Genomic DNA, 21,429 nt, shown 5'->3' on the forward strand with positions numbered 1-21,429 from the left:
CATCCTGCTCCCCCGTCCCCCCGCCCCCATCCCTGTTTCAGTTCCGTCTCAATCAGTGGTTCCTCTCCACATCCTTGGATTTCTGGTTTCACACACTGGATCATGCTAGGTGCTCAGTGAAGTCTGGGGAATAAATGGTTGACAGTCTGGCCTTTTGCTTTCTCTGAAATTTGTTGTCGCTCGGTGCAGAACTCCAAAAAGCACTTCAAAACTAAGTGTTCACCAATGTTACATCAAATGGGAGAAGGTGGCATCAACAGCCGAGGCCTGTCTTTGAAAAACAACAGGGATGCCACAAGAGGTCACTGCAGGAATGCCGGTTGCGGGAAAAGAGCCCTCTCAGAGGACGCAGTAAAACAGGGAGCCAGCGGCTTCAGAGCCTCTCTCTAACCCATAAGGCCCTTGCAGGGGACTCGGAGCTGCCTCTGCCTGATTTCCCAGGTCAGGTAGTGAAACACCAGCCAGTGGCAATCTCAGGGCCCCACGTGGCATCACAGTCGATTGGCTTGTTCTTGGGGGCTGCTTTTGTTCAAGGAGATCTTTGTTCCTGGGGCAGTGAGAAGAGGGAGGTGGGAGGTGGGAAGAGGGGTAGTGCCCAAGAGGTGGTATTCGTGGGGGAATCTCAGCCATCCTTTGGAACTTGTTGATCTTAAGCTTGTGGATATTTTCTTTTTTTAATTAATACTCTCAGTATAACTATCTTCTACAACAGTATATGAAACATGCCTGCAGTCGAGGAAATGGGATGTTCCAGTAAGCTCTGTTTTCACAGAAGTTGGGTCAAGGGTAAGCAGAGAAGCGTAAATGTAGGGAAACCCCCACCCCACATACAAACACACAAAATACACACACATATAACACATACCACATATCCATACCACAGACACACCACACACACACAAACACACAAACCACACACACATACACACCACACACGCAAACACAAAACATACATACATACAACATATCCAACACACCACACACACACACCACATGCCACATATACATACATACAACACACCCACACCACACACATACCACATATACACATACACACAACACATATCCATACCACATACACACACACCACATGCCACATATATACACCACACACATACATACACAACAGACACACATATACACACACCCCAACTAACCCAAACTATTTCCCACTCTTCTCTGTGGTTCAGAATCCTGCCCATTCCTCAAGACTCAGCCCAGACCTGTGATCTTGGTGACAACCCCCCGGGGCCACTCCTCCTGGTAAGAATGAAAAGTTCTCATGGCCTGTCCCTCTCACCTGACATGTTTCACATGCTGTTTGGCAGTGTGATGTATCTTTTAAATTTTAGCCACAGGCACCTGTTAAGGGTTTTGACTGAACCGAACAAGATCCAGCCCTGATCAAATATTGCTCAGAAGAGATATTTGAGAGAGAAGCCACAGCCCACGTTCCTGGGGCTGGATTCTTTCAGTTTTAGTCCTGCTCTGTGTGGCCATCAGAAAGCCGAGTACCTGGATCCTATTATCTTGGCCGCTCACATAAACGCTTTCAGTGAGTTATGCTTTAATGTCAGGCTTCTAGCTTTTATAGAGGGTCGATACAAGAATCATCTGGTTGAATAACATTTTGGTATCTTTTGTAAAACTGTAGTTGAAGACATCGTTCACTGTGTCACTCAGTGTCCTTTATACAAGGATCCACACGATAAATTCTGGCTTGTATTTAGTTCCAGGAAGAAATTCTATTTTCTGCAGATAAATTAGTTAGTATGCTTCCTGCTGTCAGAAAATGAAAACTATGTAACTCTGGGTGCCTCTTTTTTTGCTTAGCAGCTAGACAAGAGAGAGCCAAATTTATTGCCTGTGTGTTGTAATTTGCTCAGCTGTGGAATCCAAAAGCACTTATGCCTTCTACTTCTTTTAAATGGACTTATTTTATGCTCAAATGTCTCATTGTGCTTTTGCAGAAATGTGTGACTCTGGAAGTCACCTGGGGAAGCACTCATTTGGCCATTGACTTGGCCTATTTATTGCTTGTGCTGGCTGCTAGGGATGCGAAGATGAATTTGACTGCACCCACCTTTCCTGGAGCTCACATTTTAGCATGGAGAATATATATGGAAATAAATAATTACAAAATAGTGTTAGTGCCTTAACGGGGACCCATGAGGTGGAGGCAAAAGCAGACTTGGGGAGAAGGGGTCAGGGAAGGCTTCATGGAGGAGGTCAAGGTTGAATTAGTTTTGTGACTACAGTGGGAAGAGGACAGTGAATGGAAAAATGTAGGTCGCTGAATCTGATACTTAAAAAAAAAGAGTTGTCTTTTTATGCATATGCCAGCTCATCCTGGTTAGATTGGAAACTCTTTGAGGACAGGCACTGGATACAGCCCTCTGTGGATTCCATGATGCCTGGCAAAGTGCTAAGGGCAGTGCAGCGTGGTGGTTGGAGCACTGCTCTGGACCCAGGCTGTTGGCCTTGCATCCATAGCTGTGCAAAGTTAGGCAGGTTTCCTTAACCCCTTTGGGCCTTAACTGTAAAGTGAGGATAATAGTAACATCTACGTCATGGGGATGTGAGCATTAAAGAGGAAACCCACGTAGAGAACTTAGTAACATGCCTGGCACATGGTAAAGTACTCAAGAAACATTTGCTGATTAGTCTCATCTGCATGATCAACAATACTAAATCATTTGGGGTCAATAGTACAGTAAAGTGGTAAAAACACACACAACTGAATTCAGCAAAGCACTCTCAGCTCAGCTAGCTGAAACTAGTTAAGTTAGTATCATTTCCAAATGATGCCTAATTTAAAAATAGTATTGTTCTATTGTTTCCTGAAACAGTATGTGGGAGTCAGCCCTCCTCTGAGACCTGATGATGTTCTTCGAAATGGTTATTGATATTTGTCTTAAAAGACACCCCCAGCTCTGACCGTCACATCTAGGGAGCTCACAGGGCCCAATACTTCTTCAGCCTCCTTTTTATCTTCATTAGCTCTCCTGTTCACTAAGTTTTAAAAGGACCAGGATTCGGTAGATGTTTACGCTTCCTGATGTATTTTGGGTGAGTCATAAATGAAGAAAGAACCATAATCTTGATTTTCAGCCAGGAAAGAGTAGAAATCCTCATAAAAACACATGCACAGTCACGCGTGCGTGCACACACACACACAGCCTTGAAAGGGCCATCCATATGCCATTGGTGTGGTGGTAAATGTTTAACAGCCACTCTCTGGAAAAAAACAAAGCCCCATTTATAATACTTGCCAATATCCTTGGTGTAAATATTTCCAGCACGGCTGATTTTAAGCCACCAGGGTGATGTTGCTAAATGTGGATTTGGGAAGAGAGGCACAGCAGCGCACCATCACACAGTGTTCCCACCACACAGATACAGTGGATACAGATCACTTCAAAAGCACAGATAATAACACAGTGTAGTAAATTAGGAAGTGGTGAATTTTGAGTACTTGTTACCTTTGTTTCTTAATATAACTTATTTAATCATAAACTTATCTAATTTAATTTTAATCACATCTTTGTTTAAAAATGGCTCCCCAAATTCCTGGAGTATTAACAATTTATGCTTTTATGGACTGAGCCAGCTCAGCACACCACTGGGAGTGGCTTATCATCATCCCTGGATGATTTCTTCCAAATGGTGCCTCTCACATCACCACTACGTCTTTGTTCCTTTGGGATATGGAATTGCCTTTACAGAAATTTCCCCGGGCACACATCTACTTACACATCCAGAGACATATTCTTACGCAAAACATATAAAAAGCTCTCTTGATCCAACTTGCTCATCACCCTTCCCCACAACAAACCCAAACCAATCACACCCACACTTTCATGAAATCATAGGAACATGTAGGCAAAAGAAGGAAACAGTAACAGAGGAAATGCTGAGAATGGAGAGTGAGAGAAAGTGAAAAGAAGCAGACAAAGGGAACAGAATGAAAAGGGTGACAGTAGTACAAGATACACAAAAAAGACAGAAATGAAAGGGGGTGTACCACTGAGTCACTTCTTTACTCTTAGATCTGAAGCCTGAATTATAAAACATCAGGGAATCCAGATATACTGAGTAGGCTGCCTTTACTCTTACAGGAGCCCTCTGTCCTAGCCTTCAGCCCAACTGCTAGGCTGAAGGGTGAGGGTTAAGATTCTATAAACAATCTGTCTTGAGAGGTTTCTCTCAATGAGACTTCCCATCTGAAATGTGGCCACCTGGGACACACAAGCTCTGGCAGTTCCAAATCTCCATCAGACAGCCTCCTAAGGAGTTTGGATGGCAACATGGCATTTAATCTCAGAATGGCAGCTGGGAGATGTTAACACTTCTTCTCTAATTGGGATAGTATGCTTTTAAAATAAATAGGTATTTCAAATACTCTTAATTAGACTTCCAGCCAAAGTGCTTTCCGTTTGAAGTTTGCTGATTACTTCAGGCAAAGCTAGGCGCTGCTGAACCTGACACCTGCTGTAATTCAGAAGACTCCCAGAGAGATGAGCAGAGGAATTAAGGCACAAGCCTGTGATTGAAAACATACAGCAGTTTTCCAAAGGCCCAGGGAGTGTCTGCTCCAGCTGCAAGGACCATCCCTAGGAGGGGCGGGGACTGGGCAGCAGAAAGGAGGGAAGATCTCTTGCCCACAAAGCCATGGATATGGCTTCCCAGACCCAAGATGAAAATTGCCCCTAGAGTTGAGTGGTATTTTTCACATCATTGTTTCTTTATTTTTAAATTTCCATTTTTAAATTTTAGATAGAGGGGTACATGTGCAGGTTTATTACAAGGGTACATTGCATGATGCTGAGGTTTGGGCTTGTATTGATCTCGTCACCATGGTAGTGAACATTGTAACCAATAGGAAGTTTGTCAGCCCTTGCTCCCTTCCCTCCCTCCCTCCCTCCTTTTGGAGTCTCTGATGTTTGTTGTTTCCATCTTTATGTCTGTGTGAACTCAAGATTTAGCACCCACTTACAAGTGAGAACATGCGATATTTGGTTTTCTGTTCCTGAGTTAATTCATTTAGGATAATGACCTGCAGCTGTATTCATGTTGCTGCAAAGGAGTGATTTTGTTCTTTTTTATGGCTGTGTAGTATTCCATGATGTGTACCACATTTTCTTTATCCAATCCGCCATTGATGGGCACCTAGATTGATTCCATGTCTTTGCTATTGTGAATAGCGCTGCAATGAACATATGTTTCAGTGCATGTGTCTTTTGGTAGAAGGATTTATTTTTCTTTTGGTATATAGCCAGTAATGGGATTGCTGGGTTGAATGGCAGTTCTATTTTTAGAGCTTTGAGAAATCTCCAAACTGCTTCCCAGAGGAGGTGAAATAATTTGCATTCCCACCAGCAGTGTATAAATATACCCTTTTCTCTGCAACCTTGCCAACACTGTTATTTTTTGACTTTTCAGCAGTAGCCATTCTGACTGGTGTGAGATGGTATCTCATTGCGATTTTGATTTGCATCTTTCTGATGATTAGTGATGTTGAACATTGTTTTGTATGTTTCTTGGCCACTTGTATGTCTTCTTTTGAGAAGTGTCTGTTCCTGTCTTTGCCCACTTTTTAATAGGGTTTTTTTTTTTTTTCTTATTCATTCATTTAAGTTCCTTGTAGATTCTGGATATTAATCCTTCATTGGAGACATAGTTTGCAAATATTTTCTCTGTAGGTTCTCTATTTACTCTGTTGAGAGCTTCTTTTGCTGTGCAGAAGTTCTTTAGTTTAATTAAGTTCCATTTGTCTATGTTTGATTTTGTTGCATTTGCTTTTGGGGTCTTCATCATAGATTCATTGCCTAGACCTATGTCTAGAAAAGTATATCCTAGGGTTTCCTCTAGAATTTCAACAGATTGAAGTCTTACATTTAAGTCTTTAATCCATCTTGAGTTCATTTTTGTATATGGTTAGAGGTAGGAGTCTAGTTTCATTCTTCTGCAAATGGTTAGTCAGTTTTCCCAGCACTATTTATTGAATAGGATGTTCTTTCCCCATTGTTTATTTTTGTTGACTTTGTTGGAGATCAGTTGGTTGTAGGTGTGCAGCTTTATTTCAGGAGTTTTTGTTTTGTTCCATTGGTCTATATTTCTGGTTGTGTACTAATACCATACTGTTTTGGTTACTGTAGGCTTGTAGTTTAGTTTGAAATTGGGTAATGTGATACTTCCAGCTTTGTTCTATTTGCTTAGGATGGCCTTGGCTATTTAGGCTCTTCTATGGTTCCATATGAATTTTAGAATAGCTTTTTTCTAATTCTGTGAAAAATGACATTGGTAATTGGTAAAAATGACAATTGGTAAAAATAGAAATAGCACTGAATCTGTAGATTGTTTTGGACATTTAAACAATATTGATTCTTCCAATTCATGAGCATGGAATGCTTTTCCATTTGTTTGTGTTGTCTGTGATTTCTTCCAGCAGTGTTTTACAGGTCTCCTCATAGAGATCTTTTACCTTCATCATTAGGTGCATTCCTGGATATTTTTAGTTTTTTGTGGCTATTGTAAATGGGACTGCATTCTTGATTGTAAGCATGAAAGTTTTTGGTATATGGAAATGCTACTGATTTTGTACATTCATTTTGTATCCTGAGACTTTGCTGAAGTAGTTTATCAGGTCTTGGAGTCTTTTGGCAGAATCTTTAGGGTTTTCTAGGTAAATAGTCATATCAGCAAAGAGAGATAACTGGACTTCTTCTTTTCTGTTTGGATGCCTTTTATTTCTTTCTCTGGCTTAATTGCTCTGGCTAGGACTTCCTACATTGTTGTTCCTATTGAACCAGTAACATGAAGGCTGAAGAAAAGGGCAGATGTTTCACGGCCAGGTGGCAGCCCTTGGGGATGACTCCATATCCAGGGACCTGCCAGGGTGAGCATGAAGCAGGATACAGAGGCCCATAAGGTCACCTTGGTACAGTTTTCCAGCAGAGGTCATTCTGCCTTCCAAAGTCTGGCCCAAGGAGTTAGGGCCCTGGGGCAGCCTGGCTCTTTGTTGAAGACACTTTGCAGAATCTCAATTCTAAGTGTGTGCCCAAGTCTCTGGTGCGGGGAGGGCAGTGTACCTGACCCCTCAGTCCCAGGGCCAACAGTGGGAAGCTCAGAGCTCCAGTCGCTGTGGCTTAGGTGCCCTTGTTCTATGTTCCTGATGTAATCAGTATTTATTCTATATCATCATTATTACTACTGAAATGAAACAACCAACCTTCCTAATGATACAAGTTACCAAAGTCAAATGAGCCATCATCATGACTTTAGAGGCTCTCCTCCATTTCTCCACCATTGTCCTGGGTGCTAGATTTCTCCGATTACAGGTAATTGAGGGCCCATGCCAACTCAAGGGGAGCTTTTTTAGTCTGAAATACATGAATTTCTTATTTAATCAAAGCTCTCCATAAATTGTTGATCCCAGCTAGCTGGAGAGGAGATGAGGTGGTTCTACCTAGGATACCCACTCCATCAGTCCTCTGCAAGCTATACTCTTCTCCCAGCTGACTTCATTGGGTCACATATGAAAAAAGGGTGTTTTCTGCAGATGTCCACTGCTTAAAAGGTGCCAAGGGCCTCTTAGAATATGACTGTACTGGTTTAGTGTTTGCATTCTTCATGCATTAAGGCGGGTTGACCATTGTAGTGCGCAGTAAACAGCATGAGGGCTAACAGAACCAAACTTGGAACAGAGTTGTGTTCAAATCCTTGTTTCAACACTCACTGGCTACATGACCTTGGGAAGGCACGGCATCTCCCCCACCTGGTAAATGCACTTACCTCTTTGCACTGCTGTGGATGAAAGGAGATTGCATATGAGGCTGTGCAACAGACACAGGTCTGTAAACAAATGCTGTTTTCATCATTAACTATTTCTGTTAGGATTAGTTAGTAGTGGCTCTGAAAAGCTCAGATAGGACCCTGAGGATCTGGGACACAGTGGGTGAATTTAGGTGGGGATGTGGGGTGGGAAAGGAGGGGAGGATGAGGCAACAGCTGGAAGGGTGGGGTGCCAGGTGCTGATGGCCAGGCGCAAGAACACAGGCTGGGGAAACGGATCCTGTTGGTGGGGGGGCATCCAAGGAAAGCTATGTGGATAGCAACTCTTGCCATTGTTAACTTCAGAGAGGGTTTTAAATGGGTTATCTTTTAGCTGGGTTTGGATTCCTAAAATCAGGTCAGTTTATATACCTTCATCCTCTTCCTGCAGATTCTACTTTGTACCTACCTAGGGCTACTTGCTGTATATGCCGCTGGGTGATTTCTTCCTTCAGGTGACCTGCCAAAGACACAAAAGAAAACTACAAGTGGGTTTCCAGTGGGCTGGAGGAAGACTGCCTCAGAAGCATGTGGCAAGCTACAGAAAAAAAAAAAAAAAAAAAGGTAGAGTAAGGGAGACAAAAGCAGGCATAGCTTTCAAGAGATGCCCTTCCATGATTCCTAGATTGTGTTGGAAGAAGAGGTTGCAAAGGCCTAGGTGCTGGCACATCAGTGCAAACACACATTTCACCCTTGAGTTCAATCATCTTAGGATTCGAGTATCTTAGTCTGTCACCCATAACTTTTGCTGAGGCCCTGATTCTCCTAAATGGTTTTTTCTATTATTAATAAAGGGAAAAGCAGAATTTGGTCTTTTAATAATTTTTAGGCCTACTTTAAAATCCACATCTTTCTTTAAGCTATATGAAACTGTGTCAAATAAAAAAAGATGGTGGTTTTAGCTGACAATAACCCAAATAGTTGGTCATTTGGTGTGAAACTCATATAATTCTAGTTTACATTAATAAAGGTATGGTGAGCAGGGAACAGTGATAGTTCCCTTCAGGGAGGTGACAGTTCCACTCCGCTCTACAAGTGAGGAGACCTCACCTGGTACTTGTTCTGGGAGTTACTCTTCAAAAGGAACATTTGCAAAATAGAAAATATTCAGAAGATGGTGACTGGAATGGTGAGGGGTCTGAAACCATGCCATACGAGAAATATTTAAGGTGACCTGAGACATTTAGATGTGAAGACAAGACTTGGAGAGGAGAAATGGAGATAATGGCTGTCTTTGAATATCTGAACATTGTCATATGAATTAGAAAAAGCTGTATTTTTATCTTACTCCTGAGGGCAGAAATCAAGTCAAATGAAAGCAGACTTGGGGCTTAATACAAGGAAGAAACAGCTCGCAATGAGGACTATCTCAAAATGGATTAAGTTGTCTCAAAATGGATTAAATCTTCTGGCAAAGCAATGAGCCCCTTCCTGAAAGTGTTCAAGCAGAAGCTGGGTGACCATCTGTTGGGTTGTTAGAGTAAGAATTCCTGCCCTGGGAAGGATCTGGGAGGCAATGACCTCCAGGCGTCCTCCATCTCTAAAATTCCATGATTTCGTGCATGAAGGATGGGTGAAACAGCAGCCCGGAGTTTGTTTATGTCCAAGGGCTCAGCACACTTGTTAAAATGTCAGTGCTGTCTGTATGGCATGTCCCATTTTGGGGATGTGATCAGGCCACTGGGGGATTCCAAGAAAGCCTGGAAAATTCATTGCTTCCTTGTTTAAGATATTTCTTTCCTCACATAAGTACATTCTGTACCTCCAAGGCTATAGCTGAATTGAGAATTCAAAAGATGAGTAGACGAGGAAGCAGTCACAAGAGACTTTATCACTTATGGAGAGTTCTAGGGCACTCCTAGAATGTTGCAATTGGGAGAGATGGCAGAGGTCATTCAGTTCAACTTTGCACCCAATTTAGGAATCCCTTCTACAGAAGGAAATGGGCATTTCCCTTCGGACTTGTATGTATTCGAGCAATTCCATTAAGATACATATAAGGAATTAATTATGTGGAGTTGCATCTGCTTCCCTATAACCTTCAGCTGTGTGCCTGGCCTGTTCTCTGGATCAGCACAGAAAAAGATCCTCTGTCACTGGTGGTGAGGGCCCTTCACACATCTGAGGATGCTTTGACTGATTTCTCTACCTCGACTTGCCCTCTGTGGAGGCCAAACATCACCAGTCCTTAGGTGATACCTCGGAGGCCACTATCTCCAGGCACATCGTTGTCTTGGGTAAGGGTCTGGGGCACCTGCATGTCTGTGCCTTGGTTTCCATGTGTCCCCACTGGAGAGAATTATGCATAGAGAGCATGGCAGGCCCTGGGCCTAAGCAATAATTGCACCCTTATTCCATGTGGGGGAAGGGTGGGAACTTCAGGAGTGTGCTGAGGGGGATTTGGGGAAGTGGAAACTTGACCCAGTGATGAGTATTGGTGAACCTGGATCCAACAGGAAAATGACTTTGACACCTGAGCCAGCCACAGCCCCAAATGGATCTTTTCCCCACTCGGTGCGATTTGACCCTTATTGTCCATATGAGCAGAGTAAAGACGTTGGGAACGTAAGGCTGCTGCTGGACTGAGACTCTAGGCTGCATCAAACACTGCTGAATTAAATTGTAAGACAGGATAGCACATGCATGCTCCAAATAAAAGGAGATATTGCTGTGACAAATGCAACACACCATTTAGAAACATCTCTTGATTTACAGTAAGTCATCAAAAGCTTTTTAATCCTGCAGTATGGAGAGTCAGTGACGCTTTGGTGCCCTGCCTGTTTCCTGGGTATCGGGCACAGCCTTATACCACGAGCTTCTCATATGCCTGGGTACTGCCTTCCTAATGAGCCTGGACAGCGGCTTGCTCCTTTAGAGCACACACTGGTTTGCACTGCTCCCTGGAAAACTACCTCCCTGATAATAAGTCTCCCCAATAATAAGCCTCCCTGACAATGGGCCTCCTGACACATGCTTCCTCAAGTCTGTGCCTCCCAACCCCATGCCTTGACCAGAGTAGGTGCACTCACCCAGGTAAGTCACAATTTTGAAACTCAGTTTTGGTGAATTGACTAACATCTCCCACCGCATGGCAAGTTTCCCCCACCCCCAGCAAACAAGCTTCTAAAAATAGCCTTATGGCTGATACCTAATTGCATTTCTAACAGAGCTATTCTTCATGTGCAGATAACAGTCTGTAACCTGCTGGATCTTGCAGCTTCCTGGGTTTTGGCAAAAGAAGGAGTTGAGGGGGATTGCAGAATTCACTCAGCATGCGGCTTGCTGTCATTACCACGGTGATAAATTTGCTGGTTTTGGCCTGGGTTCCTGGACACATCCCCATCCAGAGGTATGGAAAAGAGATGAAATGGAAACAGAGAACTCTCAGCCTGAGGCCGGAGACAGTCTGGGAGGGAAGTAGGGAGCCCAGATTGAGGCTGAAAACCAAAAGGGTAGGGGAGGGAAGGAATGCGCGCTGCCTGCAGGAGTGTCCGTAATTAGTAACTTTTCCTCCAGTAATTTACCACAGTACATGCTAGAAACACCTTCTCTCCCTTTTGATTCATTAATTGAGGGAGTGGGGGTGGCAGCGGGGAGCAGAGCTTACAGCAATCCATGGGAAAGCTCCAGAGGAGATGGGTGACCTTAAATATGACCGCGAGCGGGATATGTGGAGGTGGTGCTCTGTGTGGTGTGTGGGTTTTCTCTGTTACTGAGTAGTTCTAGGGAAAGTATTATCATCACGCAGAAGTGAAACTGATTTTTTTACTTCAATATTCAGTCTTCTGAATAAAACCATTTTTCATAAGCTTCACACTTTATTTTGCATGCATGCTACTTTGAGATTGTTCACCAAGTGAACGCTGCTTGGCTGGCCCGGAGGAGAGCTATTCACTTCCGACTCCCTGAGTGGCTGTCTGCTGCTCCTGCAATTTCTGGGATGCTGTGCCTCATTCAACATGTTTATGCTGCTATCAAACAATAAATACTTATCTCTCATCTACTGTAGGTTAAGCACTATGTTCTGAGTGCTCTGGAATACACACACTCGTAGAAGGCTCTATCCTGGCCTAGGAAAGTCAGTGCGGTACAGGGATCAGCAAATAGATGGCCTGTGTGCTCTTTCTTTTAAACGCCGGACCAATGGCTGGTCTTGCTCCTCTGTCAGGGATGGTTTGCTTTCCTGCTGAGTCTGAGTTTGGCTTTCCTACACAGCACTCTGGGCAGCTACAGCCCATTACTTGAAGTTGGACTTGAGATGAAGCAAAACCTCTTTGCCATTTCAGTTATTCTAGAAAATAATGACAAATCTGGGCCAGGCATGGTGGTTCATGCCTATAAACCCAGCACTTTGGGAGGCCAAAGTGGGTGGATCACCTGAGGTCAGGAGTTTAGGACCAGTCTGGTCAACATGGCAAAACTCCATCTCTACTAAAAATACAAAAATTAGTCGGGCGTGGTGATGGGTGCCTGTAATCCCAGCTACTTGGGAGGCTGAGGCAGGAGAATCACTTGAACCTGGGAGGCAGAGGTTGCAGTGAGCCAAGATTGCACCACTGCACTCCAGCTTGGGCAACAGAATGAGACTGAGACTGTCTCAAAAAAAAAAAAAAAAAGAAAAAAAAAGAAAAGAAAGAGAAAATAATTAGAAATCTGGAGGTAGACAGAGTTGAGTTCAAATTCCAGTTTTGCTACTTCTTAGTTGAATGGGCTAATTAACATCTCTAAGCCTCAATGTTATCATTTGAAAAATGGAAATAATACTATAATTGCAATAATATCTGCTTTACTATATCTCAAGATCTTTCAGAGGAGCAAGGGATAATGCACCAGCATGTAGGATATACCACGCTAGTTTTAGGTATTCAGGCACTTTCAGACATATTGGAAGGTACTATATGGTTAAGATGACAGGTCAAGTGGCTAAAGGTCAAATCAATGGTAGAGATACATTTAGAGGAGGAAAGGAGATATTGGGAAAGGCGTAATCACTACAGGCGAATTGAGTAGGCTCAGAAAGGAGCAAGGGTGTTAAGGTGCGCTTGGGAAGGGCACTCCAGTCTGACAGAACTGCTGGGACAATAATGCAGAAGCCAAGTACATACTGGTTTGGGACAGGAGCGGCAAGGCAGGGTTGAGTGGAGGACTAGGGCTGGGGAGGCCTGAGTTGTGTTCATACTGGAGTCTGGGATCCTGGGTAATTACTAAGAGCTCTGGACCGAAGTAAACGCTATTTGTCTGTTTGACTATACTACTAGAGTAGAACTGGGGTGTGGGGAGAATATGTAGAATATGTTTCCTGCCTGAGGGGCCTCTTTGAAATGGAAGGTCTAGTTAGAGGCTCTGAACTCAGAGTGTCAATTTCAGCTGTGATGTGAGAAGCCAGTTTTTTTTTTTTTTTTTTTTTGTACTAACACAGAGGATCATGATAACCTAAGGTTAGATCCCTAAAGGCTGTGTGTAAGGCTATTTGTAAAAATAATGGGCCTAGAATAAATTGTGTAATCCTTACACGGATTTCCAACTAACAGGAGGATGTAAATTCTTTGAAACCCTAAAATCAGGCATATTCATGTCCCCCTTGCTAATATATATTTCATCAGGCTTTATCCAAACTTGTTGGTATACTTTGAAAATGTATTGAGACAGGAACTACCTCTTCTCACCATAGCAGTGGTGGATAAAATAGAAAAGAGACTGTCAGGAAGACATTGCTGGATTTGATTATGAGACATATTTCTGAAGACCAGAAGTAGGACGGAATGCAAAAATGGCGAGTGGAGCTGAGGCCTTGAGCATGCAAAGCACTGGTTCCAGAAGTAGGAAGGTGACTAAAAGGGCGCCATGCAAAACAGGGTAAGAGTCAGGCACATTATTTGAAGCTGAGGGTGGAAGTGAGACACCCTATCACCCAATCTGTGAGTGAAAGGGGACTGAAAAAAACGTGCACCAGATGTTGCTTGGGGCTACGGTTTCCAACTCAATGCAAGCCAAAGGAGGAAGAAATGTACAAACTCAGCCTCTCTCCAGTTGCCAAGCCCAGCTGCTCACCGGCTCTAGACAGGGTCTGCTCATCTCCAGTACTGTTATGGAGCAGGCACTCCAAATTGTCTTTACTGGAGCTGATTTTGGATTGGGGGCCTGGAGGATCTGTCAGCCAGAGAGGGATGAACACAAAGAGAAAGAGAGTAAGAGAAATAAATAAAACGTGTTTCATTAAAAATGGGCCTGCCCACCAAAATGCCAAAATATATGAATAAATCTAATGCTAAAAAAAGATAAGTCAATAGTTGGAACATGAATTAGTTACAGATGAAAGTAATTTTCTGGGCAGGCAGATGAAGACATTTGTTGATGCAGAAGCACAGAGGCTTGAGTTAATTTTACTCTTCAGTTTAGGGTATGCCATCCGCATCAGCCTGGGCAATGCCTCTCCTATATGTATGTTTGTATGTATAGATGTATGTATACATATGCATGTATATATATATATGCATGCATGTATATATATGTGTGTGTGTGTGTATGTATTAGCGTACTTTGGCCCTCATACTTCATGCCTCATGTCCTATTCTCATTCTCCTCTTCTTCCAACAGGCAACCATTCTAATTGGTTTGATGTATGTGTTCTTATTGTAGGTGTTCTTACAATTTGTATTCAAGTTTTCTGTGTAATTTTAAGCTGTGAAAGTAATATTGTGCTATAGATCTCGTTCTGTTTATTTATTAGTACTGTTTTTGACATCTGTTTTGCTGTATATGCATCTACTTCTCAGTTTCTGACTGCTACATCCATTCCACAGAATGCACCCCAACTTTTACTTCCATTTTTTGATAGTTGAACAACTGGATTGCACCTCACTCCCACTAACGCAAACAGTGCTGTGATGACCATCCCTAAGCATGTAGTCTTATAAGTCTGTAAGAAAATTTCTCTGCTGGTTCTCAGCAGATCTGTGTAATTAATTTGAGTGCTGCCCTTCATAATGATTGAGCTAGTCTATCTGCCCAAGGCAAAGACCTTAAAGTATGTTGAGGATACTTAACGAGATTAATGAAGGGATATATTTTCTTTAAAAAGAATAAGAAATATGTGACAAATAGGTATAAATGATACAAGAATAGGTGGATAGAACAGAAATTTTGAAATAAAAATTAGTCATCGAAACGAATAAAAAGTACAGAGAGTAAGGGAATAAACTCTAGACAGGGTAAATTTCAAAAGTGAATTAGTGAATTGGAAGACAGTTGGAAAAACTCACTCAAACACAGCACAGAAAGCAAGAGATAAAAATGGGGAAAGCAGTTAAAAGTCACAGAGAAGACACTGAGATGCTTCCTAATTTGCCTAGAATTCTAGAAAAGAATGGAGGCAAATTGTAAAGAAGCAGTATTTGAAGAGATAGCAGTTGAGATTTTCCAGCATTCGAGAAAAATATAAGCCCTTGGGTTGAAAGTGCAGTTTGAATATTGAGCAGGATAAATAAAAATAAATCCACCCCCAGACACATCATAGTAAAATTACAGAACTTCAGGGAAACAGAACCACTATTAACAGCTTCCAGGGGACCTGCAAAGGAGCAACTTAGATGACTGCCCACTCCTCAGTGACAACTACAGGTGCCAGGAGATAGTGGAGGGAAAAAGCTGTCAACGTGAATTTTATTCATACCCAAACTATCATTCATAGGTGAGGGCTCAGTAAAGACATTATCAGTCATAAGAGGACAAAGAGCATTTACCACCCACAGACCCTCTCTCCCTAAAAGAACTCAACTGAGAGGCAACCAAGGGTGGAGGGTGAGTGCATGGACTCTCGAGCCAACCCCCTTGGGTTTGCATCCAGGTAGGCCACTACTGTGTAGCCTCCTGCAAGTGACTGAATGTCAGTGTGCCTCAGTTTTGACATCTGAAAAATGGGGATTATAACAGCATTTGTGCTGTTATGAGAACTGAATTAGGTCACATGTGTAAAGTACTTAAGGAGTGCCTGACATATAATAAAAACTATGTAAGTGTGAAAGTTGTTATGATCAGCAAGAAGAAAAATAAACACACAGGTGGGGGATAAAAGAAATAATAGCATAAAATGTAAATTAAATATTTAAGTAAAAATATTTAATTATTTGACCATTAAAAAACCTCTGTGTGTATGTGTGTGTGTGTGTATCTGAAAACTAACCCTTTAGGCAATAATAACACAGTGAAGATAAAGTAATGGGATGTTCAGCGGGGAGTTAACGCGAGCTGTAACCCTGGCTGTGATTGGGAGGAGGATATATTTGGAACAACTACAGACATTGTTATAGTTACTTTTTAACTCTAGAAAAAGAAAAATATGTACAATAGCAGCCAAATCAATAGAAGATCAGAAAAAAAGGCAAGGGATGGGTGTTGTGGAGAGGGAATGCCAACATTTTAACAATTCAACAGAAGCCAAGGAAGAAGAAAAAAGGAATCAGAGAAAAGAATGGGGTATAAATGATCCTGTGTTTGGTGAAACAAACAATGGCAAGAGCTTTATATATATGTATGTAAATAACTGTGTGTGTGTGTGTGTGCACGCATATATGCCCTTGTGCATATATATGTATATATATGATCATGTGACCATGGAGGTTATGTGAATGAATATCTACAATGCTATGACAGGTTACTGAGGGTGGAAGTTGGGTGGAGAATGAATTGGGTAGGAGAGGATGAAGCCAGGCAAGATTTAAAAAAAGAAAAAATGTACTTTAATAAAGGCACATGATTTACGATTCATATAAAAGCTATATTTGCATATATTTATAAAAAGAAATAAAAATTAAATACCCACTGCACTTCCTTGATAGGGAAATGTGATGTTACTATAGCACACTGGAAATTGTGCTTATGCACCTGCCACACATGTGATGTCATCTGCCATGTGTACTGGCTGAAAATATCCATAATCCAAGTCTCAGCGACAGGGATAGGGGAAATAAGGAGGGTTTCAGCATCGGATTATTTGGCAGAGCTGTGTTATTCACCGGCAGCCTGGTAAAGAAGTGGTGGAAGACAGAGGGTCAGAGGGATCCCAAGACAGTAACGGATTTCCACTGGCTTGGGTACCTCTGAGAAGCCTTCTTCCCTTCTTGAGGTCACGGCAACAGGTCCTCCCCTGGGTTCCTCAGAGAGAAAGGTCCAGCAATAGAACATACAGTGGGAGACCAGGAGTGGCCTAAATGCTAGGCAAATGTTTTTAAGCTGCCTTATTCCAAACTGACACTTCATTTCTCCAGAATTCAAGATTCTTCTTCCATTTAGTATGCTAAACATCATAGTTGATAACATAATGAAGTCGCGGAGAAAAGGGGAAAGCAGCTCATTTTAAAAGATATCAATACTTTCTAGAAAAACATCACTGGAACTTGTCTTGATTTCCCCCCATGGGGATTTTCTCAAGAGCTCCCCGTCACCTTGGGCCCATCCTGTGAAGGAGGATGTGCCTGGTAATTAATGAGCATTTCAGCTTGGGAGGAAAACACCAGACAGTAGTCTGGGCTTTTCAAGACAGCTCCTTTCTTATCATTACGACAGTACATGGTGATCACATTTTGGGGAATGCTCTCATTTATAAAAAGATGACCAAATTATACCATGTCTGGGAGACCCAATTTCTTTTGCTCTGGGATATTCATTTGGGCTACCCAAGTAATCAAAATAATCACACAAGATTAGCACGTTCTGTCTGAAGCTCAAGCATTTGGCTATTGTATACGTGTAATTAAGCTAAGAAGCTTATTGATATCACTATTTCTGCATGTGATACTATTACATAAACAGATTCAGAGAATTAAGTAAGCACATTTGTTAAAAGCTCAAACAAACATGGAGATGCAAGTGGGTAAGCATTAGGAAAATTTTCAGCTCAGCGACCAGCATGAATTGTTAAACACTAAACATCTCAGGGAGCTGAGGGCTTATGATTGTGTTGGCATCTATTCAAAAGATGTTACTTTAGATGCTTGAAAGTTCTTATCTTAGCAAGGGGGGATATAACCAGCTTCCAAGGCCTGCCCTATAGGAGTAGCTGTAGTTCACAATCATTCTTACTGTTTGAAGATGCGGTTCCGGTTGCCAGAAATGCTGTCTGGGGTGGGGACAGGGCCCTGGTAGCCACTGCCTGTGATTTCCATCCTTATATCCCCATAAGTAGCCCAGGGTACACTCTTAGGAGTACCTGAGGGCATTCGAAGCTCCTCTTCTCCAGTGGGGGTGGGACAGGTATATTCCATCTGTTCCCAACATGCTCCTATTTGCACGGGAGGCTAGTTTGTAGGGCCCCTCACTAACTGGGAAGTGGAGGGCAGGTTCACTGAAGGGACATAAAATCAACCCCAAGCACTGAGATGTTTGATTTTGCAGTGTATATACTTTTAAAAACTTGGATTTCAACAAGAAAACAGCAAGTTTTACATGGCTCTTTGATATAAATAATCAACTCTTTCACTCCAAAATAAAACTTGATTCTACTCATTTAATTTTAAATCAGTTAGTGCTTAAAAAAAAGTCAGTGGGAAAAAACAAGCCCCAATTAAGGCTCACTGCTGGCCAAACTTCCAGCTGGCCTGTAAAATAATTGCCTAACACAGAGTTGGTGCTTCGTGATGTGGGAATTGTTCTCCATCTGAAGAGACTGGAGATTAGGAGAAATGTCTTAGTGAGTTTGTGAATAAAAGACAAAACTGAATGGAAATGGTTTCAGCTTCCAGGTTCAAAAGTCATTTTTAGATGCTGCATATACATGTTGCATCTTTCTGGTGCGATGGGCCAGGCCCACCATTGAATCTGTGAGGCTCCCTGTGCTCTGTCTCTGCACTCCCTTACATGGGAGTGGCATGGGGAGGACATATTAGTGTATCGCAGGAAAACAATCCAAGGGAGCCAACGGGAACTGAGCCCAGCAGGTGCACTGGGAAACTGTGGTGGAGTGGGAAGCCAGAGAAAGGTGGCTGGCCTTCAGAGACAACTGAACAGCAGTGAAGGCCCATCAGAGGAGAGGGAGTGGAAAACGGCAGGAGAAGTTGCAGAGGGAATCCTGGGCCTACAATAATGGAAAAAGCATGGGCTTTGGGAGCACGTAGACTGGCACTGACACTTCCTACCTGTGACCCTAGGCTACTTAATCCCTTTGAGCTTCAATTTCTTCATTAAAATAGGGTGATAACACCAATTTTGCAAGGTTGTTGCAAGAATTAGACCCAATGTACATAAAGCCCCCAGCAGAGTGCCTGGCACACTGTAGGTGCACAATGAGTGGTGGTCGTCACAGTGGTGGTACTAGTTAAAGTAATAATTTTGAGGTGGGTGGCTCTGATTACAAATAACACTGCATGGAGGATTGAAGCAAGCTAACCTATTGCAATTGTTTCTAAGGTCTTGATTACATTCGAATATGGCAGGACATCTGTATTTTCCCCTGATCCCTTTTAGAAACACATCTTTCAGGCCTAAATTAACAAGTTATCGTGGGCCCAACAGACTTTTCTGAAGTGTCTCACTCCTCTACGGTGGGGAGGAAGGGGGGACAATCATATGTCCTTGCAATCGTCCAAATCAGGGTTTCACAAAGCAGAGCTGTGACCTTTCAGCACTCGCTGATTCCAACTTTTTACAAATTTAGTTTATATTTACTAAACCTTCTGCCTTCTGATCAGTTATTTACCCTCAAATTCACCATTACTTTAGTTAGTAATGGGTCTTCCATATTCTGTTATAGTGAAATATGATTGATTTCTGTAATTGGAAGTAAATGACTTTTTAATAAGCTTTCCTGAAATGCTGGTGGTAATGGTTCTGTTTTCAGAGCCTGGAATAATTTCTATCCGCATCCTGTTATTTTACTTTATTTTATTCCAGAAAAATAACACCAGAGCTCTTTCTCCTTTTGTTTCCTTTGAGGCTAAATATTTTCAAAGAGGAAAGAGGAAGGAGAGAGGGCGAGATGGACATACCCACCGTTTTACAGAGGGTGCTTTTCAGGAGTGACATATTTCAGGAAGAACATAGTTTCCCCTCCCTGAACTTGAGTTCTGCCTGCCTGAAATTCCAGTATACACGGCTCTGTTTCTTACAGATCGCAGTCCTGGTGGATATAAGCTGGTCATTTTGGGGATAATGCATAATAAGGAAATCTAGGGAGTTAGGACTAGAAAAAAGAGGCAAAGTAGACAACATAACCAAATGAGAGGTTTTTGCAATGAAGCTTTGGGAGATGAGGGAAGCTGGAGTACACATGGCCTGAGAACTACACTTCTTCAGCCATCAAAATGAGTGAGGAGAGGGAGTGGGAAATCAGAACATGTGTAAGAAGGGCTGATGGCACAATTCTGGGTGCTGTGTCCCTGGGAAGTCAACAATTCCAAGGGCTAATATCAGGAAGGCAGTGAATACCCAGAGAGAAGAAAAACAGACATGGAGAAGGAATTGCCACAATATGCAAAGATAAAAATAATTTACAAGCTTCATGTTGAAACTTTAGGGGAGGGAGATCCTGAAAAATCTTCTGCCTCCAAGGGGATGGTAAATGGAGGCTAAATATACAGAGCCCATTATGATGAATGAAATGTTATTATAATTCTTTAGTGGATTGGTTTTAGTGTTTTGTTTTGATGAATATAAAAATATTTGTAGGCACTTTTATAGGTTTACTTGTAAACTTAATCTTGCTTTTCACATAAAGGCGTAATCCTTAATTATGGCTTTTCCCATCACAGGGATGTTCAGTTCCTTCATGGCTAGGGACAGGTGGGTAACTGTTACCTATAACGTGGGAGATGTGGTAATGTACATTCCAGAGCACAGCAGTTGTTTCTAATCCTCATTACAGCAGAAGCTGATTTCATTTCAGCTAATAGAGCATATTGGTCATCAGCTGCTCCAGGGTCTAACAGATGCCCGGAGGAGACCAAACCTTCACATTCTTTGAACTTGGGAAGATAAAATTCCCAGAATTAGGAGCAGCTTTTGCCTTCTATGAGAAAGTCTGGATATTATCTTTGAGGAAAACATGGCTCTGTTGGAGATAAGCTAATCATTTTAATGGGGCATTTGAGGTTTGTACATGTAAGGTAAAGATACACCATTATTTTGGGGGAAGCTCTAAAAATGAAATCACCCAAATGCAGGTAGGTGCTTCTAAGTAAGAGTTAGATGTTCTATTTAGTATTCTGTGTTCAGAAACACAGATTGGGTGCTTCTTTAGCAGAATTACGTGTTTGCAGAGCTACAGATTAGAACAAAATCTTCAATCAGTTTATCCTAGGCCTCAAAAGTAACGCTTGTACTTGGATGTTGTGATGGTTAGTTTTATATGTCAAAGTGTGTAGGCTACAGTGCTCAGATGTTTGCTTAAACACTAGTCTAGATGTTGTTTTTAGATGTGATTAATGTTTAAATCAGTAGCCTTTGAGAAGAATCGATGACCCTCCATAGTGGGAGTGAGCCTTATCCAATCAGTTGAAGGCCTTAAGAGAAAAAAGACTGAAGTCCTCCAGAGCGCAAGGAATTGTGCCTCCAGACTGCCTTTGGACTTGACCTGCAACATCAACCCTTCCTTGGCTCTCCGGC

General features: G+C 42.3%; 1 protein-coding gene across 1 annotated transcript in view; it reads right to left on the reverse strand.

Annotated features, from left to right (window-relative positions):
* The window catches only part of KIF6 (kinesin family member 6), a 400,736-nt gene that overhangs the window by 44,887 nt on the left and 334,420 nt on the right, over positions 1–21,429 (reverse strand). Inside the window, exon 16 of the mRNA XM_011986642.1 lies at positions 8,243–8,293. Within this exon, the coding sequence (XP_011842032.1) occupies positions 8,243–8,293 (51 nt within the window). The remainder of the gene's footprint in view (positions 1–8,242; positions 8,294–21,429) is intronic.

Source organism: Mandrillus leucophaeus, unplaced genomic scaffold (assembly GCF_000951045.1).
Source record: "Mandrillus leucophaeus isolate KB7577 unplaced genomic scaffold, Mleu.le_1.0 Scaffold3, whole genome shotgun sequence".
NCBI lineage: Eukaryota > Metazoa > Chordata > Mammalia > Primates > Cercopithecidae > Mandrillus > Mandrillus leucophaeus.